The sequence below is a fragment of the Sus scrofa genome, chromosome 14 (genome assembly GCF_054392235.1).
Source record: "Sus scrofa isolate SSC_HxYL_T2T_F1_AM1 chromosome 14, Sscrofa_HxYL_maternal_Yorkshire_Landrace_v2.0, whole genome shotgun sequence".
Classification (NCBI taxonomy): Eukaryota; Metazoa; Chordata; class Mammalia; order Artiodactyla; family Suidae; genus Sus; species Sus scrofa.
In genome coordinates, this window is record NC_139396.1 from 95378081 (window position 1) to 95405505 (window position 27425).

Here is a 27425-nt window from a genome sequence, read left to right on the forward strand (position 1 = left end):
CAACTGATGAATGGGCAAATGAAAAGTCATGTATCCCGTATTCAGCAATAAAAAAGAACAAACTACTGATTCATACTACAACGTGGATGAATCTCAACAGTATTATGCCAAGTGAAAGAAGCCAGATTCAAAATGCTATATGCCATGTGGTTTCATGTATATGACATTCCAAAATCAGATGGGTTGTTATCTGGAGCCAGGAGTAGAGGACTGACTACGAATTGGCATAAGGGAATTTTAGGGGGATGCTAGAAATGTCTTAAGTGTAGTAATGATTACACAATTGTACATAATGGCTAAAACTCACCAAAATGTAACTCAAGACGGGTGGATTTTATTGTATGCACATTATGCCTTAATAAAGCTGTTACAAATTTTTAAAACATAGAGTTATATATGAAGAGAAAATGACTCCATGCTTATCTCTTGTGGTTGGATTTGGGTGCTTTTTATTTTCTTCTCTTTGCTTATCTAAATTTTGTAAAATTTCCACAATGAAGTGTTTGTGTAGAGAAAGAAAAAAAACCAACAATAAAATGCCACAAACATACATAATTGGGTTATTCAACAAAGATTCTATTGTTGATTCAACATTGTTTGCTTGCAGGGAAGCCCATTTGGGTCACCTCCTTCTCATCTATCTTTTCTTGGTGGCACTTCTGAGGGGTGAGCTGAGGAAACAGATGCAAAAAGGTACAGAGCTTAATAGCAATGCTTTGTCCATCCAGCTCTTGGTTTGGCTCTCACCTGGATTTCTGAATGAATACACAGTAGACTAATGATAGGGGGCTCTCATCCTCCTTTGCCAGCTCCACCCTCCATTCCAACCTAAATCAACTTATGCGTCCTCCAGGCCCCAAGAGAAAGTCCTCGGCATAGGGCTGGGCAGATTGTGGTTTGTGGGGTCCAGGCCCGGCATCCGTCCCCAGCTCACGTTGGCTTGTTGAGTGCTACATGGGCTTGGTGAAGTCAAGAGGCCATTCATCAGTGGAAACCCATGATCAGAACGGCTGCTCGTGCTGTACAAGGCAGGACGAGACACAGAGTCCCTCCAAAAGCTCCTGCAGGTGGGGGTGCTCAGTGTCAACAGGCGTCTGGCCCTCTTCCCCCATCCCACATCTCATTCATCTCCATGTGCTGCCTGTGAAAGGGCAGTCACCTTAGGAGACCCCTCCAGCCTGTGGGTGAAGGACGGCACATAGGAGAAGTCACACTGCTTGCTTACCCTTGGGTGCCCTGGGGTAACTGGACAAGGCTCCTGTCAGGGCTCAGGTGTTGGGTCACAGGATTCCAGTAAGGATAAGAAGGCTATAAAAATAATAAAATACCTCATGAAGGGAACATACAGTTTTCTAGCTACTGTTGTCAAGAAGCAAAGCCCAGCAGAAGCTCAGAGCAACTGGGGTGTGGACAGGGGAATGAGACAAATCATAGATTTCCTTGAGCTTCTGCTTCATCACCATAAACGCCAGTCAGGAGAGATCCTGTGTTCCCAACCTGGGCCCTCTGTCCTCAAGGCTCCCACAGGCACTATTTTCAGGATCTACTTCCAACATCTTAAAACTCCACACATTATTTATGCTAAGCTACCCAACTGTCCATCAATGGATGAATGGATAATGACTGGCATATATTCACACAATAGAAAATTATTCAGCTTTTAAAAGGAAGAAAATTCTGATACCCGCTACAGCGTTATCCATGAAGGCATTATGCTGAGTGAAATAAGCCAATCACAAAAGGGCAAACCCTGTATGATTTGATTTGTAAAAGGTACCCAGAGTAATCAAAATCATTGAGACAGAAAGTAGACTGGTGGTTATCAGGGGCTGGGAAGGGAATGAGCATTATTGTTTAATGGGTATAGAGTTCCAGTTTGGGATGTTAAAAAAAATTCTGGAAATGGATAGTGGTGATGATTACAAAGCAATTGGAAGGCACTTAACGCCACTGAACTGTACATGGTTGTATGGTAAATTTTATGTTGTATATATATTGCCACATACACAAAAAACCAAAGACCCCATAGGTACCCACAAGGCCTCACCCCTCGTGAAAGTGTCAAGTCATGCCTGATTCAAATCAAATCTCTGAACGAGCAGGCACAGCCTTTGATGGATTTTTTTTAAAGAAATAAAATAGCAAAATATATGAATTATGGCCCAGTGCAGTTATTTTTGCAGGCCCAATCTTTCACAGCATGGCATCTTTGGAGGGAAGTAAAACAAAGGGGCCTTGATGAACGGTTGGCTTGGGTGAGTGCCCTCGTTTCCCCTCACTGTAGAGGCTGTGATTTTGCGGTTGGGGGGGCCATGCTAAGAGAGAAACTCTTAGCAGAAGAGAGACTAGGCAGTGTCTCCCAACAGATTCCCCCCCCCCCAGCCATAGGGACAAGCATATGGGTTTAAGATGGCCCCCTCTCTGGTCTATTTTCAGAGCCTGGAGTCAGAGTTCTTTACAACAAGCAGCTGGGAATTCTCCAGCCTGTGTGACACATAACACTGACACAGCACCAGAAATGTGGCTCATACATGCACTAGCTAATAGCACCGGACAGGATGGCACACCCTTTCCTGAGACCTTTTTCCATCACTCCCAGACACTGGAGCAGGGTCATGATGGATCTTGGCAGCCTGCGCAATACATGGGCTATAGATATCATACAAGAAGAGCTCAGGCCAGACATTACAAGAGTAAATACAATACACTCTCATTTCCCAGACCAAGAGTTTGAGGGTGGGGATTCTGGCCTGTGAGCATTCTGGTTCACCAGGAGACAGAAAGCCTTTGTAGGAATTTTCAGCTCTTCTCCCAGCTTTGCTCATTCCACCCTCCTTGAGAGGCAGGATGTGCATAGGAAGGAACCATCAGAACACAAATTCTAACCCCAAATCTGCCACCTTTGTCCCTTTGAGCCTCACTTTGTCTGTAAAATGGCAAAAACATCTCCTCCAGCCTCATTTGCATGAGTCAAATGGGACAGTGTCTGGGGACCTGCTTGGAGAACACACTATATACAACGGCTTAGGAATTTTCTTCTGCCCTTACATCTAATCCTTAGAGTGGAATAAACAGAGTTAAGTCATAGTGTTTCATTTAAGGAAACAAAAGGAGCCTCAGAGTCACATTCTCTGACCTGAGCCCAGTAAATGTTCCTTTATTCACTAAAATCTGGCAACAGGAGTTTCCATTGTGGCTCAGTGGTAATGAACCCGACTAGTATCCATGAGGATGCAGGTTCAATCCCTGGCCCCACTCAGTGGGTGAAGGATCCAGCATTGCCATGAGCTCCGGTGTAGGCCGCAGACACGGCTTCGATCTGGCGTTGCTGTGGCTGCAGTTTAGGCCAGCAGCTACAGCTCCGATTTGACCCCTAGCCTAGGAACTTGCATATGCCCTAAAGAGACACACACACACACAAAAATGGAATTGGCAACAGTACATTTTCTATAGAGATGAGGGGGAAATATCCAGTTAACTGTAGATTATGGGGGTCCCAAAAGGATCATGAGGCAATCTACGTTCCTCCCAACTCCTGGAGAGAAGCCTCTCTCCTTAAGGTGATGCGGGTGTGCTCGGTGACAGCGGAGCAAACAAGTGACCTCTGGGTCCCCATCCCTTTTTAGAGTACATGAGTTATCCATGCTGGGGAGGGATTTAGTGTTTGTCCTCCCAGAGGCCCCAGGAGGCACCCTAGCTTGGCTTGGCCAACCTCTCCACAACAACTGCCTGGGGAGGGCAGGGGAAAGGTCTTGGGGAAGGCTTGTACCCACAGCTCCAGTGAGCAAAGGTTTGTGCTTGCAGCTCCAATGAGCCTCCTTTCTCCTTTCCGGAGGCTGCAAGTGGATGCTGCGCCCTCCTTTCCTCCTGTCCATGATAAATAAACTGATGCCTCCTGTAGGCTTGCAGCTGCCTGTCACATTGTGGGTTCTCACCTGGGCCTGTGTGATAGTGGTGGGCCCTCTGAGGAGAGCGGGAGGATAGAGACACCCCTTCTCTGGGCTCAGACCTAGAGGACAAGACCCAGCGTACCTGCAACTGATGCAGGCTCCCCAGGGCTTGTTCTGCAGCTGCCCAGGCATGACGTCCTGTACTTTGGGGACAAGAGATTGGCTCTGGGCATCTCTTGGAACAAACAAGACAAACCTACACAGAACACACCATCTTCTCCTGGGAATGGGTCAGGGGAGTGGCTCCAGTCATATATACAGGACTCTAGGACACGGACACCAAGCATCAGATGGACAGGCCAGCTTTGCTTTTCGCTTCTTGCCAGCTGCCTACTTAGGATTTACACATTTCACTGTGCTTCTCCTCAAGGCGCCTTGTGGAGACAGTTGGAGATGGTCAAAACCACACAGGCTCTGGAGTCACACAGGCTCCTTCCCGTAGGATTTCCAGCTGAGCCCGGGGCTCCAGCCTTAGCTTCATGTCTGTAAAAGGGAGATAAGAACTCCTATGCTCAAAGCACTGTGAGAATTCAGTGATGCTTGTGGCGTCTACCACACAGAAGGAAACAGTTCCCCTCCCGTTCCCCTCCTTTGCGTCTATCTGAAGGGGAAGATGACAGAGAAGGTTCCAGTAGCAGCTGCCCAGTGCCTTGTATTTGAGAGGGAGGAGGCACATGGCACCATCACCTAACACCACTCCAGGCCAACATCACGCCAGAATGTCACCTGCCCAGTCGGGGCCCTCAGATCCAGGAGCCTGCCCTCCGCGTCCCATTCAAATATCCCAGGCCGGTATGGTGAGGGGCAGATGGGAGCAGCCCGGACCCTCGGCGGTCAAGCCATGGTGGGCCACGCGGCCATGGCGCAGTGGGAGGCGTCCAGGCCTGGAGGCCCCACTGCTCAGGCCTGACTGGGAGGGCAGGCCCGAGTCGCTAGGCTGCACCTCCACGAAGATCCGAGTGCGCAGGAGCCCACTGGGCTGCTGAGAGTAGGCCTCGGGGTGGCGCCCCCACGGACGCGGGCAGAGCTGGGCGCGGAAGGCAGCCTGGAAGCCGCGGCGGAAGTTCTCGTTGAAGTAGCCGTAGATGATGGGGTTGGCGCTGCTGTTGAAGAAGGCCAGCCAGTGGGCGAAGGGGAAGGCGTAGACGGTGACCAGGTGCAGCTGCGGCTCGCTCAGCTGCCCGTAGTCGATGAGCAGCAGCAGCACCCAGAGCGGCAGCCAGGACAGCGTGAAGAAGAGCGCCACCATGACCAGCATGTGCACCACCCGGGCTCTGCGCCGCGCCCCCCGGCTGCCCTCCGCGGCCGCCTCCTCGCCGGCGCGCGCAGGGCCCTGGGCCTTGCACAGCTTGCGGGCGATGCGGGCGTACATGACCACGATCAGCGCCAGCGGCGCCAAGTAGATGTGCGAGAAGAGCACGGTCGTGTAGACCTTGCGCATGCCCTTCTCAGGCCAGGCCTCCCAGCACGAGTAGAGGGGGTACGAGCGGTTGCGGGCGTCCACCATGAAGTGGTGCTCCTCGCGCGTGACGGTCAGCGTGACGGCCGAGGGGCACATGATGAGAAGGGCCAGGGCCCAGATGACCGCGATGGTGACCAGCGCCTTCCGCAGAGTCAGCTTCTCACGAAAAGGGTGCACGATGTAGCGGAACCTGCAGCCACAAGGGAAAGAGAAGAAGCGGGGGTTCTGGGCGGGTGGCGGGTCCCAGTTATCTCTGGGACGAGAGCCAACCCCGATTGGGGTGGGGGGGCACTTCACTTTCAGCACCGCACCTTTGGTACTGTCAGTGAGGGCTCAGATGTTGATTCGGTTTCATTTGCAAGCAAATTGGTCTCTCACCTCTGGGGGAGTTGGCTCCTGAGTGGCCAAGGAACAAAGGCCCAAAAAAGGGGTTTACAAGAGGGAGTCCTGTTTGTGTACTTTGGGGGATAACCGATTAGCTGGCAGTAGCAGAGCCATCAGGCCCCATGTTCTATTCTGGGGTAGGCTGATTGGGTAGGTGTAGCAAAGAAAACAATTTTTAGCTGTTTATGGCTTCTCTAGCAAACCTTGGGAATTCAGGTGTGGAATCTATGTGAAAGGTTGTCCCTATATCACCTTGGCCAATGTCAAATCAACAGTGTCTCCACAGTACTAAGAGAGGGCTACACCATTTCCTCATTAGGATGTCTCAGCAGTGATTATTTTGTTTTGTTTTGTTTTTTTGTCTTTTTGCTATTTCTTGGGCCGCTCCCGCGGCATATGGAGGTTCCCAGGCTAGGGGTCGAATCGGAGCTGTAGCCACCGGCCTACGCCAGAGCCACAGCAATGCGGGATCCGAGCCGCGTCTGCAACCTACACCACAGCTCACGGCAACGCCGGATCGTTAACCCACTGAGCAAGGGCAGGGACCGAACCCACAACCTCATGGTTCTTAGTCGGATTCGTTAACCACTGCGCCACGACGGGAACGCCTCAACAGTGATTATTATTCACACATTTAATTTACAGATGAGGGAACTGGGATTCAAAGGTATTATGTAACTGGCTCAAGGTAACAGAGCTAGCAAGTAGCAAGGACCAGCCCTGAACCCAGAAGTAGGTTCTACTATGCCATATAAACCTGCAACTGTAAACTCTCATTGTGCGTTAGACTCTTCTGAAGCATTTTATTTTATTTATTTATTTCTCTTTTTAGGGCCACACCCGTGGCATATAGAGGTTCCCAGACTAGGGGTTGAATTGGAGCTGTAGCCATTGACCTACACCACAGCACATAGCAACACAGGATCTGAGTCAAATCAGTGACCTAAACCACAGCTCACAGCAACGCCAGATCCTTAACCCACTGTGCAAGGCCAGGGATGGAACCTGCATCCTCATGGCTACTAGTCAGATTCGTTTGCACCGAGCCACAACGGGAACCCCTTCTGAAACATTTTAAAAAATACCTCTGCCCAGTTTCCCTTGGTCAAAGATGCTAGTCTAAATAGTCTAGGAAAGGGTGTTCCTATCATGGCTCAGCAGAAGAGAATCTGACTAGGATATATGAGGACACAAGTGCAATCTCTGGCCTCGCTCAGTGGGTTAAGGATCCAGCATTGCCCTGAGCTGTGGTGTAGGTCGCAGACATAGCGCAGATCCTGCATTACTGTAGCTGTGGTGCAGGCCGGCAGCTGTAGCTCCAATTCGACCCCTAGCCTGGGAACCTCCATATGTCATGGGTGTGGCCCTAGAAAGACCAATAAATAGTCTAGGAAAGTCAAGGGGCAATTTAGGGGCTGAATCTGTACCAGAACACAGGCCTAGGCTGACTCCCAGCCAAGTGCTCTTACCCTTCACCAAACGGTGTCCTGCCGTCCTGCCTCCCTACCCGTTCCCCTGCCTGACAGCACTTTCAGCTTCTCCCACAGCCTGTCTCAAGCCTGGTTTTCTCAATCGACATGACTTTGGCTTACTGGTTTCATAGCATCACATACTTAAGAAATTGCCAGAGAACAAATAATTCTTAAAGCATACAGTACTGGCTAAAAGTGCAATAGCACTTAATGGACGGAGGAGAATCCTGGGGCAGGCCAGGAAGGCTTCCTGAAGGAGATAGGAACTTGAAGAGTACTGCAAATACCACTGGGAGACACTCTCATTAACAATGATAACAAAAGGAAGATCAGTGAGGGAGAGGAATTCCTTCAATCACCAAGCTGGTTAGTGGCCTTGCAGATAGAAACCCAGTTCTTTCTTCCCAGATGTCTATTTCACTGGCTCACAAAAGACTGGGTTTGATGAGAGCAGAGGTGAAGAGAGGACAAAGACACTAAATTCTAGAAAGGGTGGAGCTAGTAAGTGCTCAGATGGCAAGAGGACGGGGGAGGGTATGGGTGTAAGGAAGAAATAGAGTAATATTAAGAGCCGACATCTGGTCTGTGCCAGGTGGTGCTATCAGCTTTTTTTTTTTTTTTTTTTTTTAATTTTAATTTTTTTTTGTCTTTTCTAGAGTTGCTTCCCGTGACATATGGAGGTTCCCAGGCTAGGGGTCTAATCGGAGCTGTAGACGCCTGCCTATGCCAGAGCCACAGCAAAGCAGGATCCAAGCTGTGTCTTCGACCTACACCATGGCTCAGGGCAACACCGGATCCCTAACCCACTGAGCAAGTGCCAAGGATCAAAACCCGCACCCTCATGGTTCCTAGTCGGATTCATTAACCACTGTGCCACGACGGGGAACTCCCACTATCAGCTTTTGTAAACAGAAGTTCACCGAAGCCTCCCAGCCACCCTGTAGGGTATTTACCATTTTACAGATGAGAAAACTGAGGCTCAGAGTAGTTGAGTGGCTTACCCAAGGCCAGACAGCTAGGCAGCCCTCCAGCTGCCCTGCCTGCCTTCCTTACCCTAGGGCAGCACCTGGAGTGAATCCTTAATGAAAGGGCTCAGAGGGAGGGAGGAGGATCTGCTACATTGAGTCAGAGGTATCGCTTGCAAAGAAAGCCTCCTCCAACCCTGGCTCCACTCCATTAGCAGACCCATGCTTATCAGAGAATCTGATGGAATCAGGCTGAAAGACTGGAAGTAACTGGAGAAGGTGGAGATGGGGAGTCAGGGACCAGCATGGAGGCCACGGGGTAGAGCAAAGGAGCAGGAGAAACACTTCCTCCCCAGTCACACTGAGGCCCTCTCCCTAGGCTGGCTCCCCTGGCTCACACTCATGGGTAGCAGGGGTCCTGCTGCTCCGGAAACAAGGACTGCCCGCAAGCTCCTCTTAAGGCTCAGGAATCGCTATTAAACCTCTTCAGGAGCTGCCTCCAGGCCTTCCAGAAGGAGGTGTTCTCTGCATTCCCCAAGTCTAGAAGGCAGCTCCCTCACAACCCTTTCCTCTGTGGCTCAGGAATCAGCCCTACTTACGGCAGAGCAGCCTTGGCCTTCTGGCAGGCACAGCAATGGAGACAGCTGCTTGTCCTAGTGCCCCACCCCACCCCCAGTCAGCCCGGGATAACCCAGCCAGGAACTTCTCACCTTTCCACGGCAATGGCCACCAGTGTGAAAACGGAAGCCGACACGGACATGCCCTGCACCAAGCCGCTCATCTTGCATGTGGCGTTGTCAAAGGGCCACCCTGCAATGACAGAGGCCACCAGAGTGAGAGACACCGCGTCCACAAAGAGCCAGAGACCTCAGGCTATCTAGGCCAGTCCCTTCTGTGGCTGGCATCTTTCCTGCATGTCCTGCGAGGCGGTCATCTCGTCTCTGCTTACACACTTCCAGAAGTGAGGAACTGACTGGCCCCACCACTGTGGACAGTCCTGATCGTTAGAGACAGTCTTTATACTGACCCATGATTTCTCTCCATAAGTTTTTAGATCCATCCACCCCCTCCTGGCTTTCTGCTCCCATAGCCCTGTCCCAGGTTCTAGACCAGTAGTTCTCAACTCGGGCTGCTCACTAGAATCAACTTCGACTTGCAAAAGAACAGGTGCCCAGGCCCATGCCAGATGAGTCACAATCAGAATCTCTGGGGGTGGGACTCAGACGTCCATATTTTCCAAACCTACCCAGGAGACTCTAGTGGCAGCCAACGTTGAGAACCACTAGGACAGATCAGTCCTGACTCTCAGGTGGGGGAAGGTCTAAGCAGCTCTAGCCCCTCCTACCTGATGGTCTCACTCTGATCCCTGAGCTTCTGCTTTCTTATGAGCCCTGCCCTCAGGACTAGTAACCAGTCCACTTCTTGGTTACCTGAGGCCATGTGTTTGTACTGCCTGGTGTTTCTGCCCTTCTAGACCTGGGGGGTGGGGGAGGATCCCACCTTGTTCTTGTCTTTTGTGCCTGCAGACAGGAGTCACCTCCCAAGGCCAAGCTCTTCTTTCACCAACAGCCTCCCCCATGTTGACTTTCTGCCTGCACACTTAGCAAGTGCCAGGCACTGGCTTATTCAATCCTCACAACAGCCCTATTATTGTCTCCTTCTTACAGATGTGAGACTGAGGGGGAGATTGATTGAATTACAATCTCTGCCCCTAAATCGCTATGGATTAGGGGTGACAGTTTGGTCTGGGTGCTCGGGAGTTGAAATGTCATGGAAAGTCAATATCACTGTAGGGAGCAGACTGATAAACATATGAAAAAATGTTCAAACTTCATTCATAATTAGAAAAACGCAAAGGAGCTCTCAGACATTGCTGGAGGGGATGTGCACCAATACAGCCCTTCTGGAGGGGAGTTAGGCAATGCCTAACTGATGCACTTATCTTTTGATCTGGCAATCTCGCTCTACCCTGAATATATACCTCTGATGACATAAAGTTCATATGCCCAAAGCTATTCATTGTAGCATTGTTGCAACTGCAGAATATCAGAAACAATCCAATGCCCATGTAAAGAATTGGTGGAATAAACTATGGTATTTGTATGCAGTGGAGTATTATACAGCTGTAAAAAAGAATAAGGAAGACCTCTATGAACTGATAGGAAGAGATTTCCAAAATATATTGCTACGTGCAAAAAGCACAATGCAAAGAGTATCCATAGTATATTACCCTTCATGTAAGAAAGAAGGGGTTATAGGAAAATACACACATTATCTGTTCATTTGTACAAAAGGAATACAGGAAGGTAAATCAGAGGATAGTATGATGGGCCAGCTATACAGGGAGGTGATAAAAATGAGGATGAAATGGGTAGTAGAGATGACAGAGGAGTGACACTTCTCTGAGTATGTCTTTTTGTGTGGATCTGACTCTTCAGAACTATAGCGGTGTTTCACACCCTCAAAAAATAAGTTTATTAACATCAAGATGTAGGAGAAACTCAAGGTGGGATACAAACAATAACCAATAAATCTAAGTATATTATAAACGAATAATATATCCACATTGAAGGGGAATGAAGAAGCAAGAAACTAACCTCAGAAACTTTGGAAAACAGTATTTTGACTGTACTGTAATAATACCCATTAATATATTCATTTCTTACAAGGGTATAGGTTAGTAATACTGAAACAACCTTATGTATATACCAAGATTAAACAAATAAATAAATATGTTGTGGATAATATGATATCACTTACATCTGGAATCTAATATATGGCACAAATGAATCTTTCCACAGAAAAGAAAATCATGGACTTGGAGAACGGACTTGTGGTTGCCAAGCGGGAGAGGGAGAGAGTATGATGGTTTGGAAACTTGGGGTTAATAGATGCAAACTACTGCCTTTAGAATGGATAAGCAATGAGATCCTACTGTATAGCACTGGGAATTATATCTGGTCACTTATGATGGAACATGATAATGTGAGAAAAAAGGATGTATATATGCATGTGTGACTGGGTCACCTTGCTGTACAGTAGAAAACTGACAGAACACCATAAACCAGCTATAATGGAAACAAATAAAAATCATTAAAATTAAAGAAAATTAAAAACTAAATTGTGGATAAATAGATCTCTCACTGTCAGAGAAAGAAGTTACAAGTGAGGAAAAGAGGAAAGTTAAAATGAATCTTGTAATATCTGTTTGGAATCAGCGGTATCATGATTTTTTCTTTTTTTGTCTTTTTACCTTTTCTTGGGCTGCTCCTGTGGCATGTGGAGGTTCCCAGGCTAGGGGCCTAATTGGAGCTGTAGCCACTGGCCTACGCCAGAGCCACAGCAATGCGGGATCTGAGCCACGTCTGCAACCTACACCACAGCTCACAGAAACGCCGGATCCTTAACCCACTGAGCGAGGCCAGGGATTGAACCCACAACCTCATTGTTCCTAGTCAGATTCATTAACCACTGCACCACGACGGGAACTCCCTCATGATTTTCAATAGACATACAATGGCTATAGAAATAAAGACGTGCATGTTAAGTATGTGTGTTCGCATACATATATTTCCTAGCTCTGTCCCTTGAGAGGGCCTAGAAGCAATGAAACCCCAGTGCCAACAAGCACATCTAGTGCCCAGATCTTGGTTTCTAACTGTCATTCTCCAATAAAAGGAACCAGACATTCTTAGAGAAATGGTTGACTGATTCCAGGGCTAGAACGGAGAAAAGATAAGATGAGCCTGGATCACTTTATGGTGCCAGAAATTAAGGACATACTAAAAAAAAAATGAATGCTGGCATGACGAAAGGACAGAGGAGCCAAACTGAAAGAGCTCCCAAGAGTCAAAACTGAGGGCAATTTAAGCAACAACATAATGGCAGTACTGGGTTATAACCGACTGAGTAGAATAAACACAGAAGGAATGATTTCAGTAGATCATCATTAAGGAAATACAACAGTAATCATTGTTGCAGGCAGGAACCATCAAATGGATGCTAGAATTAATGGGCAAAAGCATAGTGAGGAACAAGACATATGCACAATCTCAAAGTATCTTCCCATAAGATACTTATTAATTACAAAGAGGGAGATGGTAGCTTTATGATGGAAAAATCTGGCAGATGCTATTATTAACCAAGTGGTCAAAATTAATACCACCATTAATACATATAGATATCGTGTGCCTTATCAATATATCTTCTGTGGTATTCTCATCAACTGTGCATAAACTAAATCTAATTATAAGAAAATATGAGGCAAACCCATTGCAGGTTATTCTGCAAAATGAATGATCAGTATTCTTCAAATGTGGGAAGGTGATGAAAGTTGAGAAAGACCACAGAACCGTCACAGGTTGGAGGAAACAAAAAATGTATATATTTAAATCAATATGTGGTCCTTGGTTGGATCCTGGACTAGAAAAGAATATTTGGGAGTTCCCATTGTGGCTCAGCAGTAACGAACCCAACAGCATTCATGAGGATGTGGGTTCAATCCCTGGCCTTGCTCAGTGGGTTAAGGATGCAGTGTTGCCCTGAGCTGTGGTGTGGGTCAAAGATGCAGCTCAGATCTGGCATTGCTGTGGTTGTAGTGTAGTCCGGTAGCTGCAGTTCCAATTTGACTCCTAGCCTGGGAACTTCCATATACCACGGGTGTGGCCCTAAAAAATGAAAAAAGAAAGAAAAGGACATCTGTGGGGAAACAAGTAAAATTCAAATAAAGTCTACAGATTAGTTCATAGTATTGTATAAATGCTCATTTCCTGGTTTCAATAATTGTATTATGTTATTTAGGATATTAACATTAGGGGAAGGTAGGTTAAGAGTATATAGGAACATTCCATACTATTTTTGTAGCTTTTCAGTACATCTATCTAAAATTATTTCAAAATAAAAAGTTAAAGACAACAAAGCAAAACAAAAGCCCTCCAGATTCAAAAGGCTATACACTATATGACATTCTTGCAAAGGCAAAATGATATTTTCTGTCCCTACAAGAAAACAGGCAGAGGGTTCCTATTGTTTGGTTCAGTAGGTTATTAACCCAACTGGTATCCATGAGGGTGCAGGCTCGATCATTGGCCTCGCTTAGTGGGTTAAGTATCTGGCATTGCCGCGAGCTTTGGTGTAGGTTGCAGACATGGCTTGGATCCCATGTTGCTGTAACCATAGTGTAGGCTGGCAGCTGTACCTCTAATTCAACCCTTAGCCTGGGAATTTCATATGCTGTGGGTGTGGCCCTGAAAAGCAAAGAAAAAAAAACCCCAATAAATTTCAAATGAATAAAATACTTAGTTGTTGGGTACAGTGGAAACAAATCCAACTAGTATCCATGAGGATGCAGATTCAATCCCTGGCCTCACTCAGTGGGTCCAGGATCCAGCGTTACTGTGAGCTGTGGTGTAGGTTGCAGACACAACTTGGATCCTGAGATGCTGTGGCTGTGGTGTAGGCCGGCAGTTGCAGCTCTGATTCAACCCCTAGCCTGGGAACTTTCATATGCTGTGAGTGCGGCCCTAAAAAAAAGAAAACAGATGAATAGTGCCAGGGTGTGGAGGGAGGAACTGACTATAGAGGAACAAGGGAGAGTTTTCGGGACAATGAAGTTCTATATCTTGTTTGTGATGGTTACTACATGACTGTACATGTTCGTCAAAATTTGTGGAACTGTATACAAAAAAGGGTAGATTTTTTGTACGTTAAATTATACCTTAATAAAATTATTTAGGAGTTCCCATTGTGGCTCAGTGGGTTAAGAATCTGACACAGTGTTCTTGAGGATTCGGGTTCAATACCTGGCCTCGCTCAGGAGGTTAAGGATCCGGCATTGCCTCAAGCTGCCCTGTAGGTTGCAGTTGTGGCTCGGATCCAGTGTCACTGTGGCCGTGGAATAGGCCTGCAGCTGCAACTTCAATTGGACTCCTAACCTGGGAATTTCCATATGCCACAGGTTTGGCCATAAAAAGAAAAAAATTTTCAAATGTAAAACATGCACAATGCACATTTTGTAAGACTGCATACAAACCAAAAGACACATATTACATTTAATAGAATGTCTGCCTATTGATGGGGAAAGAGGATTTGGAGTAGGGTAAGGGTGCACAGGGAATGAATAAATAAAAGGTAAGCAAGGGGCTTCACAACAGAGTGAATTTACACAGTGCTATAAACAATGAATGTGAATAATTCAATTCTCTGCACCTGCATTCAAAAAAAAAAAAAAGAAGAAGAAGAAGAAAACAAAAACAAAGAAAAGCTGAGTGAAGTTTTATTTCATTGCAGACAATTCTACTAGAAACAACTTACATACCCATCAAAAAGAGACCGGTTAAATAAACTGTAGTACCTTTATACAATGGAATTCTTTTCTTTTCTTTTTTTTTTGCTTTTCAGGGCCACACCTGCAGCATATGGAGGTTCCCAGGCTAGGGGTCTTATCAGAGCTACAGCTGCCAGCCTATGCCACAGCCACAGCAACAAAGGATCTGAGCCACGTCTGCAGCCTACACCACAGCTCATGGCAACACTGGATCGTTAACCCACTGAGCAAAGCCAGGGATAGAATCCACAACCTCATGGTTCCTAGTCAGATTCATTTCCGCTGTGCTGTGGTGGGAACTCCTACAATGAAATTCTAAGCAATTGCAAAAATCAAAACCTCTTTCATTTATTAGTCTAGAATAACTCCATGTACTTTTTTTTTTTTTTTTTTGCTTTTTAGGGCCATACCTGCGGCATTTTGAAGTTCCCAGACTAGGGGTCTAATCGGAGCTGTAGCTGCTGGCCTACACCACAGCCACAGCAATGCAGAATCTGAGCAGCGTTTATAAACTAGGCCACAGCTCACAGCGACGCCAGTTCCTTAACCCACTGAGTGAAACCAGGGATCAAACCCACAACCTCATATATACCAGACAGGTTCATTACTACTGAGCCACAACAGGAACTACTTTAATTTTTTTTTTCTTAATACATTAATTTTAATGAATCCTGTTTACAAATTACATGCTATATCTTTAAGAAGAAAAAAAAGCAGAGGTGCAGAACTGACTGATTAGAAAGTTAGCATTTCCTTAATTTGCTTGTACTTCTATAAAATATTTTTGGAAAGTGGTTGTACTTACACAAAAACATTTTTAGGAAGAGATATAAGAAACTGGCAGCAATGGTTCCTTCCCAGTAGAGAGCTGGAAGGCTAGAGCATAGGGGTGAAAGGGACATTTTTCTCTGGGTACATTTTGATAGCTTTTGACTATTGAACTATGTGCATGTGTTGTCTCTTCAAACAATTTTTAAAATTTAGGCATGTCAAGAGAACTTGCAGACACTACCTTAACCAACTAGTGACCTCACCATACCATTGGTAACTGGTGAGTGTGTGCAAGCTTTTGGACATGTGTGCATGCATGCATAAGTTTGTGTCTACAAGTTTTGGGAAAAACGATGCTCAGTTTCTGTTCAGCAGCCCTGAAAGAACCTGGGATTCAGCTATGAATAATGAGCCCACCAGGCAGAGCCAATATAACAGAGGGGGAGCAGGCTGTCCTGGCTCCAATTCCTAGGTCCTGGAACCTCAAGTCAGCTAAGTCACTCGGAATGGTGCTGTCCAGGCTCTGGATCTTGGGCTCAGAACCTGCAGGCACAGACCTCTAGGGGTCTCCACAGCTCTGGAAACTAGTCCTTCCCACCCAGACTCAAGGCTATGGAGCCTTATTTTGAAAGGAGAGAAAGGTGAATCACACAGGAGAGAGTAAAGGACAGCGGGATCCTTCTGACACTTGCAGGATGATAGGCAGGAATTGAGAAGTCAGCTGGTCTAATTCTGATTGAATCCCTCCTACAAGATCCCTGCTAAACAGCCCGCCAGTCCCTACTTAGACACTCCCAGGGACAAGGATCACATCTGTAGGAGAGAACTCTTTTGTTGGAGAACATCTCAAATAAGGTTTTAGGTCCTTATTCAGACGACACCTGCCTTCCTCCTACTTCTTCTCACTGGTCCTAGTTCTGCCTGTGGAAACTCCCTGGGAGAGGAGGACTGAATGCTGTAGTGCTTAGAAACATGGATGTGAGAACACGGGACCTGGCGCTTAGTTGTGTGAACTACAGACTTAATCACTCTGAATCCCTCTGGGCATGTTTTCTCATCCGTAAACTGAGAATAACAATAACGTGCATGTCATTGGATTGCCATGAGGATTAGTTAAGATAATACAGGAAGACTAAGTCGCACAATGCCTGGAACAAAGAAAATGATTAATTCACTCTGTCTATTAGTTCTAGTGTGATTCCTCAGCCATGAGACTACCTTGAGAGTTTGAAACAATGGCGTCTTGGCCAAGAAGACCAGGCCAGCCGTGGTTTCAGGCATGAAGGGGACCCTGGCTGCCTCTGTTGCCTCCACTCACCCGTGATGAGGTTGTCCACAAGGGTGGTGGGCATGCAGAAGATGCCCACCAACAGGTCGCTGACGGCCAGGTTGAGGATGAACATGTTGGTGACGGTGCGCATGCGCCGGTTCTTGAGCACGACGAAGCAGACCAGGGTGTTGCCCACCATGCAGAGGAGGAAGATGAGCACGTAGGCCACAATGAACATGGCGGCCACTGGGGAGGAGTGCTGGTAGTAGGAGGAGAAGGTGAGGCTTGTGGCTGGGGTGGTCTCGGCATCGCTCCCATTCTGGCTGGGGGCCTGGCTGCTGTTGGACAGCTGGAAAGACTCCCCTACGAGCAAAGGAGCAAGTGGGTCAGGGTCCCAGGCAAAGAAGAGACGCTTGACTTCTCGCTACTAGGGAGATCCTTCCGAGGTCCAAACCCTGACCATGACCTTGTACCCGGGTCATGGGCTCAACTCCCATTGTAACTGGATATACTGATCCAAGACTTTCAAGCCACAGCCACTCAAACCCTGATCTCACGTCTCTGTCCCTATCTGGTCCTCCACTCATTTCCCAGTGTCATTTGCACACAATCCCCCTCTGTCCCATCCAGCCTCCATCCTTCTCAGCCCTGCTTTCTGCCCCAGCAGCTGATCTCTCAGGACTACATCACCCAGGTTCCCCTGCGCTCTGGTTTTGACTGCATTCAGTCAACAGAGGCACCGAAGGAGACTGAAGGAATGGAGAAGAGAGAGGTCAGGGTATTGTCTCCTGCCTTGCTCGCTGCCCAGGCCACGTCTGCCCACGGGGCTGTTTTCATGGGCACAACTCCTCTTCCGTGGCTCTAGCTTTTTCAGGGCTTCGGTGACACCATTCCCTCTCTTCACCTGCTGCTTCTGGTGACAGCCAGTCCCTGGGTGCAACACCATCCCTTGCTGGGGTTCTCCTGCCGTCCCCTCCCCTCTGTAAAGTCTCTCTATTAAACCCTTTCTGAGCACCACCTGTTTTTTTCTGGGATCCTGGCTATTATACCCTCAAAATGATGCCCCTTCTTGTCACCTTCACAGAACTGTAGCTGGGAAAGGCAAGAAGGCAGTAGAGGAAAGGAGAACAAAAAGAGACTCTGAACCAGGGCTGAGGAGCAAAGGCACATGGTAAATTCCCTGGAAGACCATCCAAAGCCAAGACCACCATCTACTCTCCACCTCCTCCCATCGTGGGATCAGCTACTTCACTCGCACAGCATTTAAGGAAGCACTTCCATATCTATTATTTGCTCTAACCCTCCCTGCTACCCCGTCAGGTAAACAGGTTAGGTAGTAGCCTCATTTGAATTGGGAGAACTGGGATCAAGGGGGTTTTGAAGCTTGCTCAAGGGGACACAGAAATCTACAACAGAGGTGGCCTTGCTCTGGGTGTCTTTAATTCATCCCAGGTTTCAGTGTGTGTTTCTCCAGACGCGTTTGGAAGGGAGCGGCTGAGTGTCCAACCACAGCTCTTCTGGGAAGTCATTAGTTGTGGTGACTCAGGATGTTCTCTTGTAAACTATCCCCCTGCCGTCCCCCCCGGGGACTGTTCTGGGAGATGAAGAGTCTTTGGGGAATCTTCTGTCGCATCCAGAGCTCAGCCATTGGCCTGGGGGCCCGCCAGAGGCTTGGGACCTAGAGGCTGGAGGGACACGGTGGGGAGCACAGGCCAATGAGCTGGCACAGTGGGGGCCGCAGAGACCAGCAGGTGTATCGGGGCACTTGGGTGTTGGGCATAGGGCCTGCTGGTGGAGAGGGAGAAGCTGGAAGTCTGGGTGCACAGTGAGAGGAAGACATGATACTCTACTCTTTATGCCCTCCAAGGACATCTAGTAGTACCGAAACATCTTTATCTTAATATGCAAAATGTCAAACATATAGTGACCGTATATAAGAGTATATAGTTTAAGGAGTTCCCATTGTGGCACAGAGGAAACGAATCTGACTAGGAACCGTGCGGTTGCAGGTTCAATCCCTGGCCTCACTCAGTGAGTTAAGGATCTGGCATTGCCATGAGCTGTGGTGTGGGTTGCAGACTCAGCTCGGATCTGGCGTTGCTATGACTGTGGCATAGGCTGGCAGCTGCAGCTCTGCTTCAACCCCTAGCCTGGGAATCACCATATGCTTCAGGTGCAGCCCTAAAAAAAAAAAAAAAAAAAAAGTATATAGTTTAACAAACCATAACAGGAGAGGGGAAAAAAAAAAAAAAACCCTATGTATTTATTTATCATCCACCTTCAATAAATTTATATCCCAAGGCCAATCTTGTTTCATCCATAGCCGCACCTCTCTTTGGATTATTCTGAAGCATAACCACATCACTTCCTTTCATCCATAAATATTTCAGATTGTATCTCTAAAAAATAGGACTAACCCCCCCCCAAAAAAACCCAGTATTATTATCACACCTAACAAAGCCAACAGTTATGTCACAATTTCATCGATTACTCATCATTCAAAATCCATGACTGCTGCAGAATTTTTTTTGCTATTTCTTTGGGCCGCTCCCACGGCATATGGAGGTTTCCAGGCTAGGGGTCTAATCGGAGCTGTAGTCTCCGGCCTACGGCAGAGCCACAGCAATGCAGGATCTGAGCCGCATCTGTAACCTACACCACAGCTCACAGCAACACCGGATTATTAACCCACTGAGCAAGGGCAGGGACCGAACCCACAACCTCATGGTTCCTAGTCGGATTCGTTAACCACTGCGCCACGACGGGAACTCCCTGCTGCAGAATTTTAAAACAATTTGAGTGAGGATCCAAACAAGACCTCTGCTTCTATTATGTATCATTATGTGGCAAATCACCCCCAAATTTAGTGACATGGCACCGAGGGTTAGTCATCTGGGTGATCCTTCTGCAGATCTCTCGGGATCACTCAAGCAGCTGGGCTCCTGATGGCTGGTAGGTCCAAGACGACCTCCCTCACATGCCTGGTGGTTGGTGCTGTGGTGTCTTAATTCTCCACGTGGCCTCTCTTCTCCCAAGAGGCTAGACTGGGCTTCTTCACTGCTGGGCAGTCTCAGGATTCCAAGACAACAGGGAAGAAGCTATAGGTTTCTTGAGATCTAGGTGCCAGAATGTGTAATCATCACTTCTGCCACATTCTGCTGGCCAAGGCAAGCCACAAAGTCGGCCCAGATTCAAACCAAAGGAGAAAGAGTTTCTACCTCTTGATAGAAGGAGTGGCAACATTACATTGCAAAAGGCGGGTGAAACAGGGAACCATGATTCAAGAAGTTCCATTACTATAAAATCTATCACCGTCTCTGCATTGTATTTGGTTGATATGACTCTTAAGTCTCTCTTAGTTTCCAGGTTTTCTCTGTTTCTTTTCCTTCCTTCCTTTTTCTCTCCCTCCCTCCCTTCTATCATTCCTTCCTTTCAGCTGTGCCCACAGGATACAGAAGTTCCCAGGCCAGGGATCAAACCTGTGCCACAGTGACCTGAGCCACAGCACTGACAACACTGGATCCTTAACCCGCTGAGTCACCAGAGAACTCCTCTGTTTCTATTTGCCCCCTGCAATTTATTTGTCATAAAAATGTCTGAGTCATTTATCTGTAGAATTTCTCACAGATTGGATTTTGCCCATTGCGCCCTCTCCACATCATTTTACAGGTTTTATTCTCTGTCCCCTCTATTTCCTGTAAATGATAATTAGAGGCATGATCTGATTAAATCTGGTGGTCTCTTTTTTCTTGCCAAGCTTGATCCATGGACCTAGGTAACATCAGCCTGATCCCTTCACTGTCAAGTTCCCCATCAGTTTTTCACCAGTGTTTTCAGCAGGAAACACTAACGATTATGGCCTAGACCTCTCACAGCATCTTAAGTACAAGCCAGACTCTTCACTGCATGGTCTGATTCTTGTTGCCATCACTCTGGCCTCACCCCAGGCTGCTCTCCCCTTTGCCCATTGTGCACTGGCTACTTCAAGATGCATCTATGGAGAAAAAAAAAATCTCTATAAGTGGACCAGTGCTGTTCAGACCCATATTGTTCAAGGGCCAACTATAATTAAGTCATGAGGGCAAGCTCTCATGAATGGACATGATACCTTGATGAAAGAGACCCCAGAGAGTTCCCTGTCCCTTCCATCCAGGGAGGACACAGGCAAAGATGACTGTATAAACCAGGAAGCAGGTTCTCACCAGACACTGGATCTGCACTTGATCTGGGACCTCCAACCTCTAGAACTGTAAGAAGCAAATTTCTGTTGTCTTTAACCAACCCAGTCTATGGCTTAAAAAACCATATTTTAAAATGGTTTTTTAAAAACTTAAAAGCCTATTTTGTTATAGCAGCCCCAGCAGACTGAGACCTCTCCTCATCTGTGTGGGAACTTCTTGCTCTCATCCTTAACATGGAAACACACAGTTCCTGCCTATGACCTTGGGTAGGTCATGTCATCTCTGTGAAAACCCGAGTCCTTACTGGTAAAATGGAGATAGGCACACACTTACTGAAAAGGGGTTGTGGTGGAGAGTCAGGGAGACGATGTGTGAAGAGAACCCGGCTCAGTGAGGGCATATGGCATGCAATGTGTGGTTAGCTTAGCAGCAGACATACCATGTTAAACTGACAATGGATATGAGGATCATGTTTTTATAATACTCTTGGTGTGGACTCCTCCCTGGAAAGCCTGAAAGATGCCTGAGAGAGAAAACAACACTAAAGTGAAGGTTCTGAGCACAGAATCTGCCTAGGTACTTCCTCGATTTCATAGCTTTCCCACTAATAACTCCACTGTTATCATATCTGCTTGTTTGTCCCAGTACCACATAGGAGCTCAGCCGCAGACCTGGGTTCACCATTCAGGACCTACTTCCCAAGAACCACTGGGAACTCGCTAAAGAACACAGCACAACAAGGTACAAATGGCCAAGGAACGCACAGGTCAGAAATTTCATCTGTAATTAAAGAAATGCAATTTTAAAAGAACACCGAGATAAGCTTTTCATCAATCAGATTGGCAGAGGACTTCCCATCATGGTTTGGCGGTTAACGAACCTGACTAGCATCCATGAGGACACAGGTTCGATCCCCAGCCTCACTCAGTGGGTTAAGGATCCAGCGTTGCCATGAGCTGTGGTGTAGGTCGCAGATGCGGTTCGGATCCAGTGTTGCTGTGCCTGTGGTGTAGGCCCGCAGCTACAGCTCAGATTTGATGCCTAGCCTGGGACCCTCCATATGCCATGGCAACGGCCCTAAAAAGACACACACACACACACACACACACACACACACACACACACACACACAAAATCAGGTTGGCAGAGAGGAAAAGCACTCAGTGACACCAGAGGGTGGCCGTGCACTGTGGGGGTTGGAGAGATACACAGCAGCTCAGTCTTCACCATGGGGGCACATCCATCCAGTGACCTGACACAAGACCCACACCCTGAGCCAGCCTTTCCACCTCTAGGGACTTACCTAAGGAACAGAACAAATTCTAGTGGTGTCGGGGAACATACTGACCAAGGGTTGTAATGGTCACAAAATAATAACTGCATTATTAATGCATATAAATTATAAAATAACTGCATTATAAATTCAGCATCAAAGTGGGTGTGTGTGTGCGCGCACATACTTGTGTATGAACAGATGACAAAAAACAAAAGTCAGTGTGAATACACAAGGGGTGTTTTAAGTGACTTTTAGTTTCCTTTTCACTTGTATTTCAAACTTTCTAATCAGAAGGAAGCTCAGATAAATATGATTAAAATACTGTATAAGTGGTTCTCAACTCTGACAGTGCCTCTGGCAGCACCACTGGGAGCGTGGAAGAGCAGAATCCAGCTGGACTTCCAAGAGCTTCTGTGTCCCATACTGGAGGGGGACCAACTAGCTTGCTCCTCCCGCCTCTTCTCTCCAGTGGCCTCCTTCCCCTGCATTGGCCACTTCCACACAGGTCACCCAGCTCCAGCAGTATGGACAGACATCCTCCTGGCCTATGGCCTCCCTCAGTCACGGAGCCCCCAGGTGGGGCAGGCAGCCACGGAGGCTGCCAGGGGCTCTGAGGAAACCACTAGCCTGGGGTTGGGCAGGGAGTGGGGTGGAGAATGCTGCCCTCTGCTGACTTAACTGCACCGCACAGCATGCCACACTGCTGAAGCCGAGGCCCAGTGGGGAAGGTCTGATGGGGACCACTGCCCGGCTGACCCTGGCAACTGTGCAGGAGAGTGGGCACCCTACAGTGTCTGTCTGCAGGCCCTCAGAGACCCTCTGGGCCATATTTTTGGTCCAGCCACCCAAGAACACCTTCTTCTGCCCTCCAGTCAGTAAGCTGGCTAGTCAGTGACCCTTGCTCATTGAGACCTGGTGACACAGCTTCTGGGCCAATGCTCAGAACTCAGTGACAGCTCTTCCTGTTGTTGTCTTACTGTAACTTGTCCCCACCTCTCCCAGTTCTGCTCCCTGGAGCCACACAGAACAAGAATGGGCCCCTGTCCCCAAGGTCATTTCTTTCACCTCACCTTTTTCCCACCCTGAACATTGCGGAGCCTCTTCAGCAAATGGGGTTCTAGGCCCATCTCACCACCAATATTTTGATCCCCCCAGAAACTTTCTTCCAGATTGCAAGCCGTATCGCCCCTATTTGAAATGTAGGAAATGGATTTTTTCTTTTTAGGGTACACTTGCAGCATAGTTCCCAGGCCAGGAGTTGAACTGGAGCTACAGCTGCCGCCTGTGCCATAGTCACAGCAACGTGGGATCGATCTGAGCTGCATCTGTGACCTACACAGCAGCCCAAGGCAACACCGAATCCTTAACCCACTGAGCGAGGCCAGAGATCAAAACTACATCCTCATGGATACTAGGTTAGGTTCTTAACCTGCTGAGCCACAGTGGGAACTCTGCAATTGATTCTTTGGACCTAGATTCAGGACTCTGCATTTTACTTACATTTCATTTTCTTGGCTTCCATCAAGCATTCTAGAATGGTGAGATACCCGTAAATCTTGAATCTGTTGTCATGTGGGTGTTACGGCTCTTATCTACAGATTTGATGAGCATGCCTTTTATTTTCCCTCTAAATTATTTAATGTCATGTCAAGGATGGAGTCTGAGGGGGCTCTAAGCAGCATCCAAGCCTTAATGAAAGCTCCTTGTCAGTCCTCCCCCATTGCACAGCTCTCTGTCAGTTCACAGAGCTCTCATGAGAGACAGAGTCCTGTTGAAATCTCACAATTCACCCCTCTGCCTCTTAGAAACCTAGTCTGAAAGCGGAAATGTGGTAGGTTAAGCCTGATTTGTTCCTAGCCAGCACTAACACTGGCTCCTAAAGCCAACAATATTTTTCTTTTTGAACAATACGTTTCTTTTTGAAAAAAAATTCTTTTCATAAAAAAAATGCTCACTATAAAACAGTTTTGAGAATAAGAGAGTTTAAAAAAAATCCCTGAAATTTCACATCCAGAAATGAACCCCATGGCCAATGAACGCATTTGTGATGCTCCCAGCCACATCCCAAAGATTCTGCCTGGTTGGACAGTTTCCTGCCCTTCCAGTGCCCCATCAAGCCTGCGCCAGGGCTCGCTCTCTGTTTTGCTTTCTTTGAAGCCACAAACAGGAACAACCCAGATGTAGGGAAGTGGAGCAACCCTCAACCAGTGGAGAGGAGCAAAGAGCAGTCAGCTCCCCATCTCATGTGGGGAGATGCATTCTGTGCTTTTCTCAGAAGGCATCCAGAGAGATAGAACAAGCCCCAATGGTTCTGGTTCTTGCCTTTTTTTCCCCTTTCCCTTCTCACTCTCCTAACCTCTGCTTCCTGCCATCAGCTCCTTGCCTTAGGGTGTGCTTTTAGAAGCAGGAGCCCTCAAACAGAGATGCTAGTGACCACCTCTGTGCATATACTTTACATGTATATATCCAATAATAAGCCTATGTAATTTCAAATAAAGGAATCATACTACATGTGTTCTAAAACCTATGCCTGTGACATACGAAAGTTCCCGGGCCAGTGTTCGAACCCATGCAACAGTAGCGACCCGAGCCACTACAGTGGCAATGCCAGATCCTTAACCCACTAAACCACAAGGGAAGTCCCCAAACCTACTTAAAAAAAAATTACTCACAGGAGTTCCCTTCATGGCTCAGCAGTAACAAACCTGACTAGTATCCATGAGGATGTAGGTTTGACCCCCGGCCTCACTTAGTGGGTTAAGGTTCTGGTTTTGCCGTGAGCTGTGGTGTAGGTCACAGATGAGGCCTGGATCCCGAGTTGCTGTGGCAGTGGCTTGAAGCTGTAGCTCTGATTTGCCCCCTAGCCTGGGAATCTCCATATGCCCTAAAAAGCAAAAAAAAAAAAAAAAAAAAAAAAAATTCACGGTAGGCAGTAAACCTATTTTCCTGTCATTATGTAAAATCCTAAACACAGTTCCTAATGTCTGTAATAGTATGCTGTTGCAGGTGTTCTCATCATTTATGGACATCTAGATGATTTCCAAGTTTGCACTATGATGAAAATGCTGCGCACATATCTTTGCAAGTACAGGATGGCCTCTTCCGAAAAAATTCTGAGATGTGTGACTGCTTTACTTTCTCCTCAGAGTTCACTATGCGTTTGAATTTTAACAGAAATCAATATTAATTTTAGCAGTATAGAGGGGTTTTTTTTGTTTGTTTTTTAGTCTACTTTTCCTTCCTTTCTGAAAATCAGGACATTTTCCCATCTTCAGTTTTCTGGCACTTCCTTCATTCTCTGTAATTTCCTCTAAGGCAATGATTACATCTGCAAAGGTCTCCAGGTCCCTGGGATGCCATTTGTCTGCATTTGGATTGTTTGTGGCTTGTCCCTTATCCAGTCACCTTTCTTAGGCTTCACTTTCCTCCTTATGCTCTTCATGCCACCATTTGAGGTAAAATTGCCTATGCCCGGCTCTGCCTGCCCTTCCTGTGCTTTCAGATTACATGCAACACACACCCAAGCCCCAAGCAGATTCCTTTTTGCTATCCTTACTTACACTTTGAAAGCTCTTTGCTCCTCTTTGCCAATTTTCCTCGGCTTCTGTTCACTTTGGGCTTCAGTGCTTTGCTAACACTGTTCTTGCAAATCCCGCCAATCTTCTAGATTCATCTTGGACTCTGCATCCCTCGTTGCATCTCTAGTTGCATCTTGTGTGGGTACATTTTTTAATGCCTAGATCACTGGAAAGCTATAAATGCAGTTGCACACGATGTTCTGTAAAACTTCTTTTTTGCCAGCTGTGTCTGCAATTACTTACTTGGAATTCCTGGGTTTTATTACCTCCTGCAGCAGCTTTCTTTTACGGGCATGATTTTGTTCAACACATCTTGTCTGTCTTATTTTACCCTCACAGCTACTCTCTGAAGCCAGCTGAAAGTAAGTTTCCCCATTCAAGAGATGGGTAACCAGTGGCACAGAGAGGTTTAGGCAAAACCCTAAAGATGCCCAGCAAGTGGGTAGACCAGCCCTCAGTCCTCCAGTTTCGTATCCTACATGTGGTTTCTCTTGCCTACACTGGCTTGGGGGGTGGGGCACAGGGTCTGGACCCCCACCTGATAAGGTTGGGGCAAGCAGCCTCATGCCTGGGTCCTCTATGGGGGAAAATTCTGCGTGGAGGAGATCTTGTCTAGAATTCCATCTCTCCCTCTACTCCCAGCCCTTCCAGCAGGCAAAGTCAGTGACAATTCCTCTAAAGCTAATAGGCAAGCTGTCTTCACCTGGTTTCAAAGGATGCCCTGCCCAGGCAGGAAGGACCACACTGTGCACACAGGGACAGAGGCTTCCAGGTCTTTCCCTGCTCTTTCCTGTCTCTCACACATATTTGCATGCACACACACATGCACACACTACAGAGCCCTCTTAGGTCTTTCTCTCTTCCTCTCTCATTGTGTGTCTGTCACACACACACACACACCAGTGTTGGGCCCTGGACAGCCCTCGGTGATCAGACACAGCCCCTTTCCTCGCCGTTTGCTCACTGCTCCTCAGTCAGTACCCACCCACCCCCAGCCACAGGGTCACTCACCCTCCATGCTGCCCACTCCAGAACAGTCTCCGACAGAAAGAGGCAGCAGGCCCCTCCAAGCTGGCAGGGAACTGGGGTTCTCTGGCTCTAGGTTGCTGGTACACGTCCCTGCCTCTGGGCTTGGTGGTTCGAGTCCCGGGCCTGACGGAAGCGCACAGGCGTCTTGCGCTCGCGGGCCCCAGCCTTGCGCGAGGTATCGCTCCCCTCACTGCCCGGAGGTGGCCAGGCGGCAGCAAGAGCTGAAGCAGCGCTGCTCCGAAGCAGCACTTCTGCCCGCCCGGCTCTGCCGCTCGCTGCCTGCCCCCCGCCCTCCCCGGCCAGAGGGAGGGGGCCGGCGCGGTGCCGTCGCCATGGTACCCGGTGCACCTGTGTCGCCCCGCAGCGCCCCCTGCACGCTGCGCCCGGCTGGACAAGGGCGCCCCCCGCCGCCTGTTTGATTTGGCTACCTCAGCGGGGACCGACCTGCATGTTTACGCTTGGGCAAGTGTCTTACCTGCATCTGATCCTCAGTTCCTGCTTTTGTGAAATGGCTTTGAGGGAAGTAAATGAGATGATGTCAAAGTTTCTACCCAGTACCTTGGAGATGCCCAACAAATGGTCCCTTGAGCAGCATTGGAGGCCACCTCGCTCCCACTTCACCCTGGCCAGGCACCTCCACCCTAGACTTTTTGTCATATGAATGAGGCTCCCAGGTTCCTGGCAGAGGGAAGAGAGTGAATGGCCCATTCCTCCCATTATGGGGGATTAGGGTTTATTCTGGGAAGGCTCTGAGGAAATGGT

General features: G+C 47.7%; 1 protein-coding gene across 2 annotated transcripts; it reads right to left on the reverse strand.

Annotated features, from left to right (window-relative positions):
• Positions 1 to 317: 317 nt before the first annotated feature.
• On the reverse strand, positions 318 to 26902 carry NPFFR1 (neuropeptide FF receptor 1). Of its 2 annotated transcripts, NM_001206457.2 has the most exon segments (4): positions 4726 to 5602; positions 8944 to 9043; positions 16648 to 16962; positions 26646 to 26902. In NM_001206457.2, coding segments are annotated over 4 exon segments (1299 nt in total). In that variant the 5' UTR covers positions 26653 to 26902.
• Positions 26903 to 27425: the final 523 nt, after the last annotated feature.